Below are 22,196 nucleotides of genomic sequence, written 5' to 3' on the forward strand. Positions count from 1 at the left end.
CTTTGAGGTAGATTCCTTATTTTGCATCTGAGGTAGTAGCTTCGGTCTTCTAGTTTATTCTCTCCTCTTCCATTTTCCTTGCGTTTTGATTCAACGTTACAAAACTACAGCTCCCTAACTTAATGACTTTCTAAAATTTTGATAAAGACTCCCTGACTACCCCACAGCACATTATTAAGGCAACTCCAGGTAGATGACCCCAGGACTGAGCAGAAGCCCCCAGTTTGGTGAGACTACTAGGCTGGCTACTCACACTGATTGGACTCTCTTTCCTTAGACATAATGCATGAGCCCCGATTAAATCCAGGGCTGGGACATGACTGAATTAGAGAGAGCTGTACAAAGAGGAGCCTTATAGTCCTAAGTCCGTTTTCCTTCCACAGTTCTTGTACTGGCCTCAGCAGATAAACTGACTGCAGGACTGGTTTCCAGCTCCAGATTCTCTAATGCTGTGGTTCTCACCTGGGGCAGCATTAAAGTCATATGAGAAGCTTTTAAAAATGCGGGTGCTCAGGCTTTACTCCCAAACCCAATGAATCAGAATCTTAAGGGGTGGGACTTCCCTGGTGGCGCAGTGGTTAAAAATCTGCCTGCCAATGCAAGGGACACGGGTTCAAGTCCTGGTCCGGGAAGATCCCACATGCCGCAGCGCAGATAAGCCCGTGCGCCACAACTACTGAAGCCCGCACACCTAGAACCTGTGCTCCACAACAAGGGAAGCCACCGCGATGAGAAGCCCTCGCACCGCAACGAAGAGTATCCCCCGCTCGCCGCAACTAGAGAAAGCCCGCACACAGCAACGAAGACCCAACACAACCATAAATAGATAGATAGATAGATAGATGGATAGATAGATAGATAGATAGATAGAATCTTAAGGGGTGGGGCCTAAGCAGGTACAAGGATGCTAGTGCCAGCCTTGGTCCCCTTACTAGTCACAAGCAAGAAGCTGTTCAGTCAGTCCCTTTGAATAAAAGAACAGTTGCTTTCCCCCATCCCAGATTCGGTTTATTGCTAATTGTGAAGGCCTTAGTATAACTAAGCACAGTAACTGTGAGGCTGCTCCTTTCAGGGGCCTGATCGTCATCTTTGGTTACTTAAATGAAGCCTAACTTGGTCATTATATTACACTGTTAACTTGGAAGTCAAATAAAGGGTTTCTTATTTCTCTGAGTACATTTGAAATCAGAGAAATGTAAATACACCAGAATCAATTGATAGCCCTAAGCTGTTCACTTGTGTTCTTGTCTGTATAGTGTTCCCATTAATTGTATTGGATACTAATAACTATCTTTGAGAAACATCTCGCTAGTTAACTGTACGCAGAGAAATGGGAAGATATTTGTGTTTTCTAAACTAGACCGCATTGCAGCTATAAGTGAGCCTGACATAACTCTCAAGAACAGTTGCATTCAAGCCAGGAAGCAGGAGGGGTGGGCGGGGCAGTGGGGAGGCGTCATAGCCAAACCGTGACACCAAGCCATTGGAAGAGAGGTGAAACGAGGCACATCCGTAGGGCTCATGTTCTTCCCAGGGGTGAGGTAGGGGAACTGGGACAATGCATGTGTTCTTTTACAGGAGAAAACCTTGTGCCTGTAAAGTGGCATAGAGCCCAGGGTAGCCAAAGTAACTGGTATTATTTCAGATGATTTTTTGCTGAACTGTATCTTGGTTGGAGTCAATGTAAGGCCAGGAGTGCACAACTAATTTTAGGTTATTTTTAAATTTAATAATGTGACCTAGGAGAAAAGCTGTGTAATTGTATAGAATGCCTATAGCAGTTTTATTTGGTATGCTACACCAGTGATTACACAGGGTACATGTACACTGAGGTATATAGTAGCTTGCATATTTGCCGGGCTAAATTAAACAAGTTTACCTTTGACTTTCTGAGAAATTTAATATTTTATTATAGACTGGCTGATAAAGCCATCAGTACAATTGAGCTAAAGTATTGTTACAGAAGGGACCGGCGCTACAGTTTAGAATAGAGGTCAGCAGACGTTTTCCATAAGGAGCCAGGTAGTGAATATTTTAGGCTTTGCTGGTCATGCAGTCTCTGTCAGTAGCACTCAGTTCTGCCAGTGCGGTGTGAAAGCAGCTATGTGAACGGTGTGGATGTGTTCCCATAAACAAACAGTGGGCTGTGGTTTGCCAGCCTCTGGCTTACAGCTGTAATTGATCCCACCTTGGACCCTGTTCTGTAATTGTCTCAGTCTCCAGCAAAGTTGCCTGACCCCAACCCTAGTTTAAATTAATGTCTGTAGTGTTTGATAATGTTTTTAGAAGAGTTGGGGAGGAAGACATGAGATGCTGGAGTAAGCTGGAACTCCGTTTTATGTGCTTTTCTCATGTAAGAATTAGAATACATTCAATTTTGAAGAAATGTTTTGATGGACCAGGTGAACTGTGACGCATATGTGTGTGTATAGTTTTCTAAGTGACAGCCAGGTAGTTAGATATTTTTGAGCATCTGCTCTTACCTTAGCATTGCGTACTAGATGCTTTATACCTCTCAGCGATCCTATGATAGAAATTATTGTTCCCATTTTACAGATTAGAAACTAATCTAATTTTTTACAGATTTGGAAATTAAGCAGCAGATGTAACACAAGCAGTTGAAACATCTGCATATTATATTTGCAAACTATTTTTAATGCAGTGGACATAGGAAATGTACCCAGATACCCAGTAAATCCTCAGTTTAAATTGGAGCATTGATGAAATTCTGATATTCTACAGGATAAAAAGGGTTGTGACCCTTACTCTCCAGAAGTTTGTTTTCCTGTTTCTGAGCTTGTAAAGGGAACATAATTGTTTTTACATGAAGGTGATTTGTATGCCTTTAGATTTTCTGCCAATTATGTATCTCACTTCCTCCTACTAAATCACATATTTCAGGATAGAGCACCAATTTCCATTTCCATGACTCAGCCGCTATAGTTGGAGCAAAAGATATGTACAGGTCTGTTTTTAATATTGTGACTTTGAAACAGATTGCTCTTCATGGAAATAATGCTTTTAGTGTGCCTGGTTTTGGTTTGTTACAGGCAACAGAACATTGAGGAAAACATGACAATAGCTATGGAAGAGGCTCCGGAAAGTTTTGGCCAAGTAGTGATGCTTTATATTAACTGCAAAGTGAATGGACATCCTGTGAAAGCCTTTGTTGACTCAGGTGATGTCTCCATCTTTTGTGTCTTTGTCTCTACATCCAACATTCTGACCTGACACAGGGAGAAGGGGAGACTGGTGTCTGTTAAAGATGGCAGTAGTCCTTTGGACAGCTGACTAACAAGCCCAGGGGTTATTGTTTCACTTGCCAATCTTTTCTTTGTAATAGGTTTTTCTTTAATTATTTCTTTTTTTTTTTTTTTTTTTTTTTTTTTTTTTTTAATGAGGATCTTGAATCAGATGCGTATGTTTTTGATTGATTGATTGATTGATTGATTTTGGCTGTGTTGGGTCTTTGTTTCTGTGCGAGGGCTTTCTCCAGTTGTGGCAAGCGGGGGCCACTCTTCATCGCGATGCGCGGGCCTCTCACCGCCGCGGCCTCTCTCGCCGCGGAGCACAGGCTCCAGACGCGCAGGCTCAGCAGTTGTGGCTCACGGGCCCAGCCGCTCCGCGGCATGTGGGATCTTCCCAGGCCAGGGCTCGAACCCGTGTCCCCTGCATTAGCAGGCAGACTCTCAACCACTGCGCCACCAGGGAAGCCCTCTTTAATTATTTCTTAACCAGTTTTGTATTTTGCAGTGTCTCCTTTATCTTCCTACCTCCCCTTAATTGGCATCCTAATTTCTAGGATACCTCTATAAGAAACAGGAGTAAATGGGTTTAGAATAAGGAGCTATACGAAGGAGGCGTGTAGAGTAGAGGTCAAACATATTTCAGCTTGGTCTGCGTGCCAGCACTTTACCGGGAGCTGTGAGGAGTATAAGGGTGTATGGGGCATGGTTCTTGCCCTTAAAGAACTTAACAGCCAGGTCAGGAGACCAGAGTTCCCCACTTGAGCATTCAGATAATGCCTGTACTCACTGGCACCTTTTCTCTCAGTAACAACACTTTGCTCTTGAGTAAGACCACACAGAGCAGCACCATGTGAGTGTAATCGAGTGGTCTTGTGCCTTCATTCTAGGTACCTCTCTTGAGGCCATGAGATAGAGTGTGTTCCTAGAGAAGTAAAAACCCCTGCTCAAGTAGGTTTTCTTCTACTCGTTCATCCACAAATACCTGAGCACATGCTAGGTTTCAACTGTTAAGAGTTTGTGTCCTGGGCTTCCCTGGTGGCGCAGTGGTTAAGAATCCACCTGCCACTGCAGGGGACACGGGTTCGAGCCCTGGTCCGGGAAGATCCCACAAGTCGCGGAGCAACTAGGCCCGTGCACCACAACTACCGAGCCTGTGCCCTAGAGCCCGTGAGCCACAACTACTGAAGCCCCCGCGCCTAGAGCCCATGCTCCGCAACAAGAGAAGCCACCACAATGAGAAGCCCACGCACCACAACAAAGAGTTGCCCCCGCTCGCTACAACTAGAGAAAGCCCACGCACGGCAATGAAGACCCAACACAGCCAAAAATAAATAAATAAAATAAACTAAAAAAAAAAAAAAAAAGGAGTTTGTGTCCTGAGATGCATATATTCCTGGGAGGAGTAAATCTGCTGATTATTTACTGTTGAGTGCTATGTGCAGGACCTTGTGCTGAGTGCTTGGGGGTAAGACTGGAGCTTCATAGGGCTCCTATGAGTGAGAGAGAAATTCATAAGAGACCCTGATATAACACTCAGCATTTATTGAGCCCTTACTATGTGCCAAGCACCATGCTAGGTGCTTAGTATATCATCTTCAATTTTATTTAATCCTCAGACTATCCCTATGAGCTATGTTCTATTATCCCTGTTTTACAGATAAGGAAACTTAGATATAGAGGGGGGAAATCACTCTTCCAGGTATACAGAGTTCATGAACAGTAGACTTTGGATTCAGCCCCAGATCTGCCTGAAGCCAGAACTCTTAACCACTGTGCAAAAACCAGATGCGTGTTGGATGAACATAAAGACCACATTCTCACTCTGACTGGGTCGCTCAGGCGTGGCTTCTCCAAAGAGACGGCGTTTGAGCTGAGCTGTCTCCATGGGTAGAGGATCGGGGCTTTGACCCGAGTCTTAAAAAGAGGCAGGAGAGCGGTGAAAGGGACCCTTCTCATCCTGGGTTTGCAGACTTTACACCAATAACTAGCTTATGAGGAGTGGAGTGAGGAAGGGGGAAAAAAAAGAATTGCCTTCCCAAATTCCCTTTTCCTTCATTATTTCTGGGCCTTCTTGACTCTTAACCTTCCTCAAGTGCCAAGAGCTTTAAGTGCCCATAAAGTATAAGTTATCTGTGGGTAACATGAACAGGAAGTGTTGGAATTGAATGAGAGGAGAGATCACTGGGAGAGGACAGTCAGCTGGGGAGGAGATGGGTCTTGAGCTGGGCCTTAAAAGCATAAGTAGAATTCAAAGAAAGTGAAAGTAGAGGAAGGGGCACTCTACAGGAGGGTCAGAGTGAGTAAAAGACAAAGGAGACACACTCCTCTGGGTAAAGTGGAAGGTTTAGAGCAGTCAGGCTGTAAGGCTGGTATCTAAGGCTGTTTGGGCTGCCACAACACCGTAGACCAGGTGGCTTATAAACAACACAGATTTATTTCTCGGTTCTGGAGGCTGAGAAGTCCAAGATCAAGATGCTGGCAGAGGGACTTCCCTGGCGGTCCAGCGGTTAAGACTCCACACTTCCAATGGAGGTGCGGGTTTGATCCCTGGTGGGGGAGCAAGATCCCACATGCCCTGCAGCGTGGCCCCAAAAAAAAGATGCTGGCAAATTGGGTACCTGATTCCTAGTTCATAGATGAACATCTCCCTGTGTCCTCACAGGGTGGAAGGGGAGAGGGAGCTCTCTGGGGTCTCCTTTATAAAGGCACTAACTCCCATTCATGAGGGTTCCACACTCATGACCTAATTAATCACCTTCCAAAGGCCCCACTTCCTAATATCATCACATTGGGAATTAGGTTTCAACCTGAATTTTGGAGGGACACAAACATTCAGTCTATAGCAGCTGGAAATAGTTGGACCAGGGTGAGGTGGGATCTGAGGCTGTGGTGATGTGGGTTTGAAGATCTTGTAAACAGTAGGAACCTTTGAGGACCTTTGAGCAGATGAATAAGGGATCTGAAGAAGGTGGTATTTTAAGAAGATTGAAGGCAGTGGCAGTTCTGGAGTATTCTGTACCCCTAAGGATCAGAACTATTTCCTTGCTTTAAACTATATCCACAGAGAGGATTGGAAACCAGAGAAGTTGTCCACTAGCTAGAGGGATAGAGTGTGAACCAGGTTAATTGCTATGGTTAGAAGAAGAAAGGTCAGAAATTGCCCAGAATTTATTAACAGGATTGGAACTGAGTTTGAGAGTTGGGAGAAGGCTATAAGAAGAGGGGTCGAAAGTGAACAGTTGCCTATGTTTTATGGTTGTAAGAAAAAGAATTCCATTGGCAAGGAGAGAAATCCTAAGTGAGAATTATTTGGGGAGAAAGAGTATTTATACCTATTGGCTTTGAGATAGACATGTCCAGACACACAGGAATGTGGAACTAGATTCTGTGGGAGAGATTAGGACCCTCGATAAAGATGAGAGAAGCGTCTGTCTTCTGCACAGGCTGACTCCAGCTCTGTGGGTGAGTGTATGTAACCAGGAGAGAAAAGACCTTAGTGCCCTCTTCCTGATAGGAAAGAGGGTCTAATTGTTGGAGCAGAGAATGGAGAGTTCAGTTCTAGTTTTTTGAGAGACTGCATGATGTATTTTTTAACTGGTAAATTAGAGTGTCCCAGAGTTTGAAATAAAAATAACTTGGTAAGATGTTTAGAGATACTCAGTGAAAACTGATCTGAGGGTGCAGTAGTGCTTAATTGAGTGTTTCCATCTGTAGACATAGTTTGACTTTTTGGAAATCCTTTCCACGTAGTTTTGCTTTCTGTTTTTTTAAAGTTTTAAAATATCATTTAATTATTACATTTAAACAATGTTATTTCCCTCAATGTGAAGTTTCTACACTGTGTTTCAGGTTGCAATGTAAAACTGAAAGTTGAACTAAGTGTAGCAGGAAGCCCGCTAGGTAGGAATAATTGTACACAGACAGAAGCTTGGGAGTATACTTGCTTTCTGCCCTGTTCTTAGTGCTGCATTTTTTTATCTTCCCACACATGTGGATTTTGTCTTTGTTACCTGATGTTTCCCTCCACCTCCAGGTGCCCAGATGACTATTATGAGCCAAGCTTGTGCAGAAAGGTGTAATATAATGAGGCTGGTGGACCGTCGGTGGGCAGGGATCGCCAAAGGAGTGGGCACCCAGAAGATTATTGGAAGGGTACATCTAGGTGAGTGCAGGGCACTGGGAGTCTTTGTAGGGTAGTGGACTTTAAAAATTCCTTTTGGATAGGGGCGTCTGATCCAGCACGCTCAGTCCCTAGCAATTTTAAACCCTATAGTCTATCAGAGTTATAATGTAACGTCGTTTAGCTGGTTACAAAAGAACACCAGTCCCCTATGTACCTCTGTTTCCTGCTCTTTAGAGATGATCCCTTTCCACTATTTTAGCTGATTTCTTGTGCTTACCTCCATATTTCTAAGTAACACATTTATAGTGCTATTTACTGACAGGACTATGTAAATACTGTTGAGAGCTGAGCCATGTAATTGAAAAAGATTATTTTTCCTTTCATGTCTAGTATTTTTTCTCGAAATTTTTGTCTTTTGTATGTGTGTGTCATTCGGTTTTTTGGTTGTTACTCATCCCTAAACACTTACCTAGTGTGTAAATCTCCCTTATACACGTCATCCTATTGAAGATACTTCTTCCAGCCGGGACTAGGGGTTCAAGGCTGCTTCATAGCTGCTGTTTTGGAATCTGGGTCCTGAAGGGTGCCTTTCACTTCCGTCTTACGTTGGATGATACGGATCCCATACTTTTTTCTTTTTTTTTGCACTCCTTGGTTTATTAGAGTACATCTTCCAGTAACTTTCTGAGAAGAAGTGCACAGGAGTAAATTGAGTCCTTAAATATCAGAACACGTCTTTTTTTCCAACATTCTACCCATCTGACTATGTTGGAAATCACTTTCCGTCATGATTTTTGTCAGTGTGGCTTTGGAGAAGCTGGCCGCTATTCTGACTCTTGATCTTCTATGTGTCAGATTTCTTTTCCCTTTCTGAAGCTTATAGATCTTCTCTTTGACCTCAGTGTTTTAAAATTTCACAATGATGTACTTGGGTGTAGTAGATCTCTTTTCATCTACTGTGCTAGATACCTTTCAGTCTGGAAAAATGGTTCTTATAATGATTTCCTCCCCTCTGCGATGTCTGTTATTCAGGTAGGATAATCTACTATCATGGGCTTGTCCTCTAGTTTTATTTTCTTTCTCTTTCTTTCATTGTGTTTTGGGAGGTTCTTAACGAGATTTCCTCAACTTTGTCTTCTAACCTTTCTTTTCTGTTTGGTACAGTTTTCTTTCATGTTAGATGGTTTTTCTCAAGTGTCTGGTGATCCTTGGCGTCTGCTCATATTTGAAGAGTGGGACACCAAAAGGCTATTTGGAAGATTAGTTGGGTGGGCAGCCATGCTGATTGTGGGTGATCTGGAAGTTGGGACAGAGAAAAAAGCTAGAGTCTCAGTAAGCTTCCATTTAACCCCTCTAGTTTTCAGTTTGGTGCTTGTTGTTGTATCTCTGTCTTCCATCATCCCACCTCTCTTACTAGAGCCTCTGTTTCAGCCTCTTGAGAAAATAAACCTCTTGTCTACTGCTGGGGTGAGGCGCTAGTCACCTGGCTGAGCAGAGTGCAGGAGAGGAGCCCCGAGGTCCAATTGTGCCTCCGTAGACCTTTAACCAGTGCTCCTGCTTTGGGCTCACTCCACCCCTGCGTGCAGAGGTACTTGTTTCAGCGAGCTCATCAGCCTCTTGGGAGTTCTGTGATGTTAAAAAGGGTTGCTGCTTAGTTTTCCTTATTGTCATCTGCTTTCTAGTTCCAAAGTTGTGTTTCAGTTATCTCTTCCATTATTTTTGGCCTTAGTAATCTGTACATTTTAAAAGAAAAACGACTTTTTATTGTGCTTTTTTTAGGAGTAAGTTAAGTTAAATACATGTGTTCAGTCCTTCGTCTTTAATCAGAATTGTTCTTTTCTTTGTTTTTTTCTTTCATTATCCATTTAATTAGTTGCTCATTGTAGAGACTTTTGAAAGTATAGAAATGTGAAAAGAAGCAAAAATGATTCTTTTAGGTGAGAATCAATCAGTAGTAGCATTTGGACATATCTCTTTCTGGCATTGTTTTCTTATAAAAGGTGATCATATAATACTATATAGAATTTTTATACTTTGCTTTAAGAAAAAGTAAGAGCATTTTCCAATTGCCATTATAAATTTCATAAGCATCACTTAAATAAATGCATAGCATTCTGTTGTATGGGTTTAATGGTCAACCTTTGGGATATATTTTTCTGCCAATATTTTGTCATTGTAACATGGAAGTGCATTTTTGTGTAGTTTTGTGCAAACTGATTTTTTTTTTCCTTAGTTAAAATTCCCATAAGTGAACCTACTAAATCCAAGATTATGAATACCCTTCAAGGCTCTTGATATGGTTAACTGGTACCAATCTAGTTTCTCCAGCACTGATTGAACATTCACCTTAATTTCCTTATACAATCAAGTATTTTTAGTTTTATCCCTTTAATTTGCAGATAAAAAAGTGTTTTTTTTACTGTAAATTACTTTTCTTTCATTGCAAGTGGTAGTTTTTCTACCTGTTTTCCTCTTCATATCTGTTTCATTTTTCCTGTTTTAATACATTTGTCTATTATTAGAAGTCTCCGTGTTTTCTATTATTGATTTCTATAGAATAAGGATAGTTTAAATACCTTACCTCTTATGTACTTTCTTACACACAATAGGACTGAAATTGGGTAAGAATACCACAAACCAGTTGCTTCAGAGTCTGAGTTCTTAGATTTCTCATGGTTTTTAGTGAGAAGATAATAGGAGACAAAAAATACCAATCCCTTGTGTCCTTCTTTTGGTTGCACAAGTTGTACCATTTTGCAACTTTGGCTATGATAGGTATCAAGAAAACCTTATAACAATAAGGGTAGTCTAAGTAAAGGAGAGCTACACCATGGATAGGAAGTTTCAGTATGTTGGAGGTGGTAGTTCTCCCACATTCGTCAACAGAGTCGTTGTAATACATTTAAAACCCCAATAAATTGTTTTGTTTTGTTTGTGAGACTTTATGTGTTAATTTTAAATTTTATGTAGGCCCTTTATGGCAGGAGTAGTCAAGATACTCTGGAATAACTTCCCCTTCTAGATAATATCAAGACCAAAGGACTAGAACAGAAGCAGACCCATGCTTAACATGAACCTTGATAAATGAGAGGGGAAATCTTATGGAGCAGTGGGAAAGTTTCAGGAAATGTGCTAGGACAATTGGGTATCCATGTGGAAAAAATAAATTGGAAATTGGACCCTGTCTCACATCACACACAAAAGTCAATTCAAGGTTGATTAAAGGCCTGGATGTGCAAGGCAAAGTCAGAGCTTTTAGAAGAAAATATAGGAGAATGTCTTGTGAAGGGAAGGGGTTCTTTAAAAGATACGAAGGAGGCTTCCCTGGTGGCGCAGTGGTTGAGAATCTGCCTGCCAATGCAGGGGACACGGGTTCGAGCCCTGGTCTGGGAAGATCCCACATGCCGCGGAGCAACTAGGCCCGTGCGCCACAATTACTGAGCCTGCGCGTCTGGAGCCTGTGCTCCGCAACAGGAGAGGCCGTGATAATGAGAGGCCCGTGCACCGCGATGAAGAGTGGTCCCCGCTTGCCACAACTAGAGAAAGCCCTCGCACAGAAACGAAGACCCAACACAGCCATAAACAAATAAATAAATAAATTTTAAAAGATACGAAGGAAATTATTTGATAAATACAGCCGATTAAGATTAAGAACTTTTCATCAAACACATCTTAAAGAAAGTGAACAAACACAAACTAAGAAAGAACTTAGTAACATGTATAACTAATAAAAGATTCATATTTAGAATATATATGTATTCTGTGTGTTTGTGTATCTTCCAACTCAGTAAGCAAAACTGGTATATAAAAAATTGCAGAAACATTTGAACAAGCACTTTAAGAGGAAACTCAAATGGTTAATATGTGTGTGAAAAATTGCTTTATCTCATTAATCAGGGAAATAGAGAATTACTTGCCAGATTTTAAATCTAATAATATTGAGTGTTGGGAGAATGTGGAACAATGGGAACTTTCCAAAAACCCCTGGAAAAAAAAAAAAAACCGTGGAAACATTTTGGAAAATAATTCAGCATCAAGTAGAGCTGAGCTAATATCCCCTAGAACCCTGTATGTTTTTAGAGTATACCTTAGAGAAACTCACGGCACACCAGGAGACAAGTGCAAGAATGCTCACGTTAGCATTGCTTACAACGGCAGAAACTGGAAGCAACCCAAAAGTCCCATAGCAGCAGAATGGATAAATAAATCAGTGGTGGTGTCTTAGACATTACAGTACTTACTCTTAGGGGTGGTATAAATGAAAGAAATATAGTCACGTGCACCCACAGGAATAAAATATCTCAAAATATCTTTTGGGTAAAAGAAGCAAGTCAGGGATTCCGTGGTGGCGCAGTGGTTGAGAATCTGCCTGCCAATGCAGGGGACGCGGGTTCGAGCCCTGGTCTGGGAAGATCCCACATGCCGCGGAGCAACTAAGCCCGTGAGCCACAACTACTGAGCCTGTGCTCCGCAACAAGAGAGGCCGCAACAGTGAGAGGCCCGCGCACCGCGATGAAGAGTGGCCCCCGCTCGCTGCAACTAGAGAAAGCCCTCGCACAGAAACGAAGACCCAACACAGCCAAAAATAAATAAATAAATAAATTAATTAATTAATTAATTAATTTAAAGAAAAAAAAGAAGCAAGTCATAGTTCAAAACCACAAAACTAACCAAAATGTTGCTTAGAAATCATATAAAAACGGTAAGAACTCTAAGAAAAGATGGGAATGATTAGCATAAAAACCTAGATAGTTGGGAGGGTTGGAGGAGGCAAAGAATAAGCTATGATCAGTAGGACATACAGGAAACTTCTTAGTTTTCTGTTTCTTAACCTGGGATATAGATGCATGGGTATTTGTTTTATTATGCTTTATACTATATATATACAGTGTGTATATATATATATTTCATATACTTTTCTGCTCATAAGACATAGTTAATGACAAAGTCTTTTTTTTTAAAAAACATCTTACATATGAAATAAGAGGAGTAATTGAGGAAAGCAACAAGGCAGGAGACTTCAAGCAAAGAAACTTGGTTATAACAGGCAGTAATAAACAGTTTACTTCTTGGAGCTTAATTTAAAAGGTTTAAAGTGTACTGATTTTATTTTCCTTTTAGAAAGCCTTTTGTAAGTGCACAGGAAGCAGGTGGTTAATATTGGAGGAATTGGTCTTGGTCTTTTTTTTTTTCTTTTTTTCTTTTTTAAATTCTTAATGCCAGCTTTCCTCACCAGCTGAGCGTGTATCATATATCAAGCCAGGTCTTGTGGGCAGTAGTTCTACCCAATCCACTTTATGAGCTGTTGCCTTCATTGGCTTTTAACCTGATTTATTGGTCTTATTGGATTTTCATACTTAACTCACTTGTTTGCATGCTTTGGCTTGACTTTGACTGATTGCAGGAAGAAAGACACAGAATGATAGATACATTTCCAGACCTTCCCTGGAAAAATCAGTAACCTCTTCCTTTCTTCATGTGCTTTAGCTCAGGTTCAAATTGAAGGAGATTTCCTGGCGTGTTCCTTCTCTATACTTGAGGAACAGCCCATGGACATGCTTTTGGGATTGGACATGCTGAAACGGCATCAGGTAATTAAGAGCTTCACTTTCTTTTTGCGTTGGCTTTTTGTGTGTTAAATGGTTATTCCATCATGGCTGTATATACTGCAAAACTAAGAAGCATGACTTCAAACCTGGAAAGGTCCTTAATTGGTGATGTTGTCATACAAGGTTTGAAATTCTGTATCAGTAGAAATAGAACCTTTTTGTGAAATCGTTCTGAATCTGTTGAATCTTGCCATCTGTTTTGAGACTATAATGGACAGTTTGGTTCCCTTGTGTAATTTTTAGTTTCTGATTAGAACCCAAGTAATTTTTTTAAAACAATTTTAAAAAAATATTTATTTATTTGGCTGCTCTGGGTCTTAGTTGTGGCATGTGGGATCTTCGCTGCCAAGTGCGGGATCTTTTGATTGTGGCATGCGGGCTCTTAGTTGCGGCATGCGGGATCTGGTTCCCAGATCAGGGATTGAACCCAGGCCCCCTGCATTGGGAGTGCAGAGTCTTAACCACTGGACCACCAGGGAAGTGCCTCAAGTAATTTTTTGATGGGTTTGTGGGAGATGTACATAATACACAATGATGATTTTACTGCAAGCCTAAGTTTAGTAAATCCTTAGTAGCTGGTCAAACAATACTTGGGGAGAAGAGCTTCGAGATTAAGGAAAAGGTGTACATAAGATGTTGGGAATGGAAATGTTTATTTAGTACAGGGAGAATGATTTATAAATATTTTCATTTGCAGTGATTTTTATATTTCCATTCTGAAGCCTAATAATTTGTTTAAAGATAAACTTCACTCATTGAAGAAGCAATTATTGTGCTCTTGGGTAGTAAAATTTTTCCCAACAAGGTTTCATATCTAGTCAACATTTTTATGTCACTAATATTCTTTTTTTTCTTTTTTTTAAATTGGAGTATAGTTGATTTACAATGTTGTGTTAGTTTCAGCTGTCTACTCTTTTTTAGATTCTCTTCCCATGTAGGTCATTACAGAGTATTGAATAGAATTCCCTGTGCTATACAGTAGGTTCTTATTAGTTATCTATCTTATTGATATATATATAGTAGTGTGTATATGTCAATCCCAGTCTCCCAATTTATCCCTCCCACCCTTTTCCCCTTGGAAACCATGAGTTTGTTTTCTACATCTGTGACTCAGTTTCTGTTTTGTAAATAGGTTCATTTGTACCATTTTTTTTAGATTCCACATATACACAATATCATATATTTGTTTTTCTCTGTCTGACTTACTTCACTCAGTATGACAATCCCTAGGTCCATCCACATCACTGAAAATGGCAGTATTTCGTTCTTTTTTATGGCTGAGTAATATAAAAATATGGAACCCTTCACGAATTTGCGTGTCATCCTTGCGCAGGGGCCATGCTAATCTCTGCATCGTTTCAGTTTTAGTATATGTGCTGCCTAAGCAAGCACACTAATACTCTTTTTTAAATGTTTAATGTTAAATTCCCATTGAAATATATTGCATTGATATTCAAATCCAGGTACATAGTTTTAAGTAGAAGGAATGAGCGAATGCACATATAAATAAAACCTGATTTATTAACTTGTTGCTAATCTCTCCCTATTTATTTATTTATTTATCGCTATTTTTTTTTTTTTTAATTATTTATTTTTATTTATTTATTTTTGGCTGTGTTGGGTCTTCGTTTTCTGTGCGAGGGCCTTCTCCAGTTGCGGCAAGTGGGGGCCACTCTTCATTGCGGTGCGCGGGCCTCTCACTATCACGGCCTCTCTTGTTGCGGAGCACAGGCTCCAGATGCGCAGGCTCAGTACTTGTGGCTCACGGGCCCAGTTGCTCCGCAGCATGTGGGATCTTCCCAGACCAGGGCTCGAACCCGTGTCCCCTGCATTGGCAGGCAGATTCTCAACCACTGCACCACCAGGGAAGCCCTTATCGCTATTTTTAAGTCATGGTATAGACTAGCAGTCTCCAGCTTTACGGATTCAAAATATATGTGTGTAACTGTCCTATATTAAGTAATTATAAAAATATACTGAAAAAGAGGATAGCATAAGTATGAAATACAGAATACTTTTGTAGAGCTTGTCTTGTCCATATATCACTTTTGAGACCATTGGCATAGACTTTAAATATAAGCTGTACTTTATACACTAAGCAAAAAGCAAAAATGTAGACCTATATAAATGGTATGTCTCAGTTGTAGTTTTTAAAAAGTCACTGATATGTTTCTAAAAGGTGTGGCTGCTGATTATGGCATGCAGTTTTCCAAATTTTGTACAATGAATATGTATTGCATTTGAATTCAGACATGAACAATTGCTGTGTTTGACAAAGAAGTGTAAACTGTATCCCATAAAGATCATTCTGCTATACAATTTAAATATTTAAAAAGATTCTAGGGGGCTTCCCTAGTGGCACAGTGGTTAAGAATCCACCTGCCAATGCAGGTGACCTGGGTTCGAGCCCTGGTCCTGGAAGATCCCACATGCTGCGTAGCAGCTAAGCCCGTGCGCCACAACTACTGAGCCCGTGCACCACAACTACTGAACCCATGTGCCACAACTACTGAAGCTCACGAGGCTAGAGCCTGAGCTCCGCAACAAGAGAAGCCACCGCAATGAGAAGCCCATGCACCGCAACGAACAGTAGCTTCCACTCGCCACAACTAGAGAAAGACGCGCACAGCAACGAAGACCCAATGCAGCCAAAAATAAGTAAATAAATTTATTTAAAAAAAAAAAAAGATTCTAAGGCTTCCCTGGTGGCACAGTGGTTAAGAATCCACCTGCCAATTCAGGGGACACAGGTTCAAACCCTGGTCCGGGAAGATCCCACATGCCGCGGAGTAACTAAGCCTGTGCGCCACAGCTACTGAGCCTGCGCTCTAGAGCCCTCGCGCCACAACTACTGAGCCCACGTGCCACAACTACTGGAGCCCGTGCTCCGCAACAAGAGAAGCCACTGCAATGAGAAAGAAGCCCATGCACCGCAACGAAGAGTAGCCCCTGCTTGCCGCAACTAGAGAAAGTCAGTGCGCAGCAACGAAGACCCAACGCAGCCAAAAACAAATAAATAAATTACATTAAATTTTTAAATATATATATATAGATATAGATTCTAAATTAACAATGTCACATAGCTTAAAGTTTAAATACTTTTAGATAAAATTGGCTTTTTGAGCCATCTCTGTCAGTGTTGCTCTTTGTGAATGGAGTTTGAAATTCAAGATCATAATTTTCCTGCATCGTGTTCTAGCTGCTATCATCAGTGTTTGGTTTCTTTTTCTAAGTGTTCCATTGACCTCAAGAAAAATGTACTCGTGATCGGCACCACAGGCTCAAAGACCACCTTCCTTCCTGAGGGGGAGTTACCAGAGTGTGCCCGGTTGGCATATGGGGCCGGGCGAGAGGAAGTACGGCCAGAGGAGATTGCAGACCAAGAATTAGCAGAAGCCCTTCAAAAATCTGTAGAGGATGCAGGTATTTAGAGTGGCGAAGCTCTTAAATAATACTTGTTATTGGTGGGTGAGCCAGGGAAGTTGGAGCTTCAGAGGGGAATAGGGACCTTTCCAGTCGTAATCAGTCTCATCGTCCTGTTGTAGGTATGTTCCTTGTCTTCTTACTGCCTCCTCCCATCTCTAAATACAGTACAGAAAAACTCCCGTGTTTCAATAGATCCAGAAATAGCAATCCATTGCTGTGTCCAAGATAGAGTGGGGAGTTCTTTGCTTAGGCACATTTTGGTAGGATTCCTAAAGAATCTTGTGTTTTTTTTTTCTTGAAGAAAATTATAGCAGTAAGCAGAAACTTCCTTTTGAGTTCAACATTTCCTGGAAATTTTCTTGTTCTTTTCTTAGGCCCATTTATTTTGGAGGATGACATTGTGTCTGTGACTAAGCAGCACTAAGCTTTTTTTTTTTTTTTTTTTTTCCACACACACACACTGTATTTTATTTTTACAAGAGATAGATAGACTGACACCAAGCATTGTACATGGATGACCACAACAAAAGCAACAATGATTGCAATTACCAAACATGAAACACACTTATACTATGTCATAATATTGACATTCAGTCCAGTAATCCTCCACTGTAACAGCTCCTTTACTTTGCAGTGAAAATTGATTTGTATATTCTTTTCCTCTGAGTCCTTGTGGGATTTTTTTTTTTTTAATTCAGACAGAAAGTCACAAAAATTATACTCATCCTCATCAGTTCACTCAGTCCCATGTAATTAATTTCTTTTTTTTCATCTTGATCTTTTGTTAGCAGTTTTATGAGTTCATCAGTTTTTCATTAGAGTTCTGAAAATGCTTATTTATTCAGTTCAGCAGTACAGTCAGTTACCAGAAACCTGTACTTGTCAGAGTCTTTTCCATGAATTTCTTGAAGATGAAACTCTTTTATAGGAACATATTTGCAAAATCATCAGAGTACACCCAGAACTGTCTGTAAATGACAAAAGACTTAAAAATGACCATGGTTAAAGATTTGATGAAAGTTCATAATAATGCAGTTGACAAGAAAATTAGTTATTTCTGAGATATACATTTTAAAGTAATAACTAGGATTATTACTTATAACATTATACCAGAACATATAAGATTTTTAGACGTTTCCTGTAATGTCTGAAACATTTATATTAACATATTTCCATACATATTTCCATACAAATACAAATATAAGATTTTTAGAAATTTCATGTAATGTCTGAAACATTTATATTAACATATTTCCATACATATTTCCATACAAATACAAATATAAGATTTTTAGAAATTTCATGTAATGTCTGAAACATTTATATTAACATATTTCCATACATATTTCCATACAAATACAAATATAAGATTTTTAGAAATTTCATGTAATGTCTGAAACATTTATATTAACATATTTCCATACATATTTCCATACAAATACAAGATTTTTAGAAATTTCATGTAATGTCTGAAACATTTATATTAACATATTTCCATACAAATAACCCAATGAAAGTTTAGTATTAGTTGTTTTGTTTGTTTTTTTATACTGCAGGTTCTTATTAGGCATCAGTTTTATACACATCAGTGTATACATGTCAATCCCAATCGCCCAATTCAGCACATCACCATCCCCACCTCATCGCAGTTTTCCCCCCTTGGTGTCCATATGTCCATTCTCTACATCTGTGTCTCAACTTCTGCCCTGCAAACTGGCTCATCTGTACCATTTTTCTACGTTCCACATACATGCATTAACATACGATATTTGTTTTTCTCTTTCTGACTTACTTCACTCTGTATGACAGTCTCTAGATCCATCCACTTCTCAACAAATGACTCAATTTCGTTCCTTTTTATGGCTGAATAATATTCCATCGTATATATGTACCACATCTTCTTTATCCATTCGTCTGTTGATGGGCATTTAGGTTGCTTCCATGACCTGGCTATTGTAAATAGTGCTGCAATGAACATTCGGGTGCACGTGTCTTTTTGAATTACGGTTTTCTCTGGGTATATGCCCAGTAGTGGGATTGCTGGGTCATATGGTAATTCTATTTTTAGTTTTTTAAGGAACCTCCATATTGTTCTCCATAGTGGCTGTATCAATTTACATTCCCACCAACAGTGCAAGAGGGTTCCCTTTTCTCCACACCCTCTCCAGCATTTGTTGTTTGTAGATTTTCTGATGATGCCCATTCTAACAGGAGTGAGGTGATACCTCATTGTAGTTTTGATTTGCATTTCTCAGCACTAAGCTTTTTAATACCTACTGAAAGTGCTGCCACCGAAATGAAGCTACCTAACACTTTTTTTTCCTAAGTCTTAGTTGTTGTAGCTTCTTTAATTCTAAAGATCAAACCAAGTTTTCTGGGTAAAATGGAGGGACACAGTTATGCCGAAATCCCACTTCTGTGGATAAATTTTCCCCATCTGTTACAGAACAGTGACTCTGGAATATATTTTCTAGAAGCTAAAGAGAATTAACTTTTAAGTTTGAGTTATTTTAAAGTCTTGAGCTGTAATTCTTCATTAGTGACTAATATCACATATTACATTTGCTGATATAGTAAAATGTATTAGAGCTACAAGTTCAGGGAATAGCTTTCTCCTAAGGACAAAAAAGATAAGAGCTTTAACAGTAAGCAGCCAGATTTTGCCAGTGTGTATCACCAGAGAACATCCAGTGGTCTAGCCTTGAGAATTTTTAGAATGAGCGTGAGTAGCAGATGGAGTTTCCAAGCTGGCTTTGTTCAGAATCTGCTCCACCACCACCTTTTGGCTCAGTTTTACATATCAAGTACAGTTTGGGTTGGGATTTAAGTATTTGGTAGGAAGGGGAGAATTTTGAACAACCAGACAGAGAAAGACTAATAAATTAATAGTTTTAACCTTACCCGCAAGGCAAGCTTGAATGAGTTTGACATATCTACTTAGAAGGTTTTACTTTTTGTTTTGTTTAGTAACTTGTCAGCTTAGTCATAATACTATACATTAATAAAATGAGGATATGTTATCATTTTGTGAAACCTCTATTGTTCCCACCACAGTTCTGGTGCTTTTACTGGAGAAACACTAGCTGACGGTAGCAGTGCTTTATAACCTACTAACAGTTACCCTCTTTGAGTAATTACTTTCTTTTAATAAAAAGTTGAAGAGATTAAAATAGAAACCACAGATGTTTTCAGCCATAGTGAAGGGGGTGTACCAGTTTTAAAGGATTAAAAGGAAGTGGCTCTTTACCCATGTGACCTTTTGTTACTGACAATATATGGCTTGCGCTAATTTTTGTAATGTTTAAATAGATAATTCTTCAACATCAGATTCTATTCGTTTGGAACATCAGCTTCCCGCTATTATCAAAATCACCTACCTCTAGACATAGTAGGTGAACGTATTTTTGCTAAAAACTGTCTCTCTGGTGGATACTCTATAGCAGAATATCTTTATCTTTTCTATTGATTGAAAAATAATTCAAAAAAGTAATAATTCAGAGTATTTTAAAAAATAAAGAAGGTAAGCCAGGATAAGTAATCAGGTTTGGTTTGTTTTTCTTCTAAAAATAAATCTCAACTGAAAAAGAAAATTTGAAAGTTTCTATAATATGTGTTCGCTCACCTTTACTCCATAGGATTTCCATATCATGTAATTCCGTCTATGGATCTACTTTTTTTCACCTATTTCACATGTTTGCCCATGAATTCTCTGTGTAGGTGTGTAAAATTAATTTCTTTCCAAGTTCTGTTGAAAATCTGTTGAAGTTGACACATTGCTTTATGTATTGTGAGAGAATTAAAGCAACCAGCAAATCTTTTTGATGTCCAAACTACAGGAACATTCTCCCACTTTGACTCTGCCAGTTCCTGATCTTAAAGATGGCAAAGGAATGGAGACTATAACCCTGCATGCTGTGTGGTTTGCATTGTTAACCCGAGTTTGCTTGTCTGTTTCCTAATTCAAACAGAGCGTCAGAAGCCATGATGCATGTAGTGTGTGTGTACTGCAGCTGGAGTGGGCCCCAGACCAGGTATTTATAGACACCACGTTAAGCCTTCCACCCAGTCATCGTCTGTGGTCTGAAAGACTTCGTATCCGCAGCAGTTCTAGAATTTAGCTTCTGTCATTCACCATTTCACCTTGTTTAATCTGGTTACAACTAGCCTGTATGTGTATTTGTATGTTGGCATACATACATATCTAAGCATGTTTTCCTATTTAAAATTTTATCAGTCATTAGAACAGTTCGAGGGGGAAAAAATCCCAGCGATAACCAATGACCATTGTGAATATCACATCAAGAATATTAGCGTCACAGCACTTTGTTGTTGGAGATGACTGTGTTATTAGGGATTTTATAAGTCCCTTTCTTCTGAAAAACTGAAAGTGTATTTTTCACATTACTGCACACAACTACCAGCATTATAGAGGGGCTGAAATTTTCATTCTGTTGAAGAAGAAATGGAAACAGGCCAGGTGACTTGGCCAGGGTCACAGAGTCAATAACATAGGCAGGACTGAAGTTTAACCTTCCAACAAGAGCTGAAACTTTGCTTTTCCCTTTCTCTCTAGCCTGACAGTTTTCCACAGGAGGCTCTCTGCTTCCATATCCCTGTAGTGCAGATATGATAAGCGTCAGCCTGAGTGTACTGACTGATCTATTAAAAGAAGGAAAAGTGGTATTTTTAGACGATCAACCTAGGACTTTATAGGGGTTTGCAGGCTGGTTGTAATTAGATATATAGCATTTAATTGCTTCTTTCTTTCATTTTCCTTGTAAGGATGGGTTAAAAGCAGCCATCTTTAATTATTAATGTCCGTTGTCCTCATCCTCTTCTCCTGTCCTATAGTACTGACCCAGTCCTCCCCTACACTTAGGACTTAGGCCAGTGAAACTGAGCATCTCAGCTACAGGAGGACTATATGCTGCTTTCATAGTGAGTACGGAGTACATTGAGGTCATGTTCACCTTCACCTCCCCCAGCTGTTATAACTGACGTACCGTTGCCAGAAGGCCATTACCTTTGCCCACCTCTGTGCTGCTAATAACATGGATATTTCACTACAGTGCATCTTTGTGTTCCCATTAACTCAAAATTGAACCTCTTTCAGAGTCAGCCTTAGAGATTGATAAATAAGACTAATAACTGTGTTTCTAGACTCTAATGAATATAGTTTGCACTGAGATACATGCTGTTTTCCTGTTTATCCCTAAACTATAAGATTATTTCACAAGAAGTCAGTAACTTCCTGACATAGTGCTTTATCTTTTCAAGCTGTTAACCTATGTTGGATTAGAATGATTTAGAGCCTTTTGAATCATAACTGCATTGCTTCATGACTTCTTAAGGTACAGTCAACATGAAGCATTTGAGTTGCATCTGTCCTAATAGTTTGTATTGTGATGTCATTTTTGTTACCAGCCTTTGACTTTTAATTAAAGATCTTGTAATAATTGCATAGAGGTCAATTTTTAATTGGATTAGTGGCAAAAGGAGAGTTGGAACTGATGTTTAAAGACATCATGATGTTTACATTGAGGTGTGGTATTTAATCCTTCCATTTTTTATGAGTGGTCAGTAAGTTGCAGTGGATCTAAATTGTTATTGCTTATTGGAAAATTTATGAACTATATATATCCCTCCACTGCCCTCCCCTGCCCACATTTCCCTGCCCTTAAAGTACTTAAATATTCTTACTTAGTTGTTAATGTGATAAAGTAACTGATAATCCTTTTTAAAATAGCATTATTTGGTAAGATAATAACTGGGATTTAATCTGTTTGATCT

At 39.7% G+C, this 22,196-nt stretch overlaps 1 protein-coding gene and 1 non-coding gene across 7 annotated transcripts in view; one reads left to right on the top strand and one right to left on the bottom strand.

Annotated features, from left to right (window-relative positions):
- Positions 1 to 22,196, top strand: part of DDI2 (DNA damage inducible 1 homolog 2) — a 45,928-nt gene that overhangs the window by 14,693 nt on the left and 9,039 nt on the right. For 4 of the 6 annotated variants that reach the window (XM_007174961.3, XM_007174963.2, XM_007174962.3 and 1 more), the window contains 4 exons: positions 3,051 to 3,178; positions 7,282 to 7,410; positions 12,859 to 12,962; positions 16,214 to 16,403. In XM_007174961.3, coding sequence (XP_007175023.1) covers positions 3,051 to 3,178; positions 7,282 to 7,410; positions 12,859 to 12,962; positions 16,214 to 16,403 — 551 coding nt within the window. Of the gene's footprint in view, positions 1 to 3,050; positions 3,179 to 7,281; positions 7,411 to 12,858; positions 12,963 to 16,213; positions 16,404 to 20,374; positions 20,438 to 22,196 lie in introns of those variants that run through there. The other 2 variants (XM_007174967.2, XM_057544739.1) reach the window with 2 other exon arrangements.
- Positions 14,269 to 14,372, bottom strand: LOC114236825 (U6 spliceosomal RNA). The gene has a single exon (XR_003622685.1). It is a non-coding gene; the product is annotated as a U6 spliceosomal RNA (small nuclear RNA).

Source organism: Balaenoptera acutorostrata, chromosome 1, assembly GCF_949987535.1.
Source record: "Balaenoptera acutorostrata chromosome 1, mBalAcu1.1, whole genome shotgun sequence".
Classification (NCBI taxonomy): domain Eukaryota; kingdom Metazoa; phylum Chordata; class Mammalia; order Artiodactyla; family Balaenopteridae; genus Balaenoptera; species Balaenoptera acutorostrata.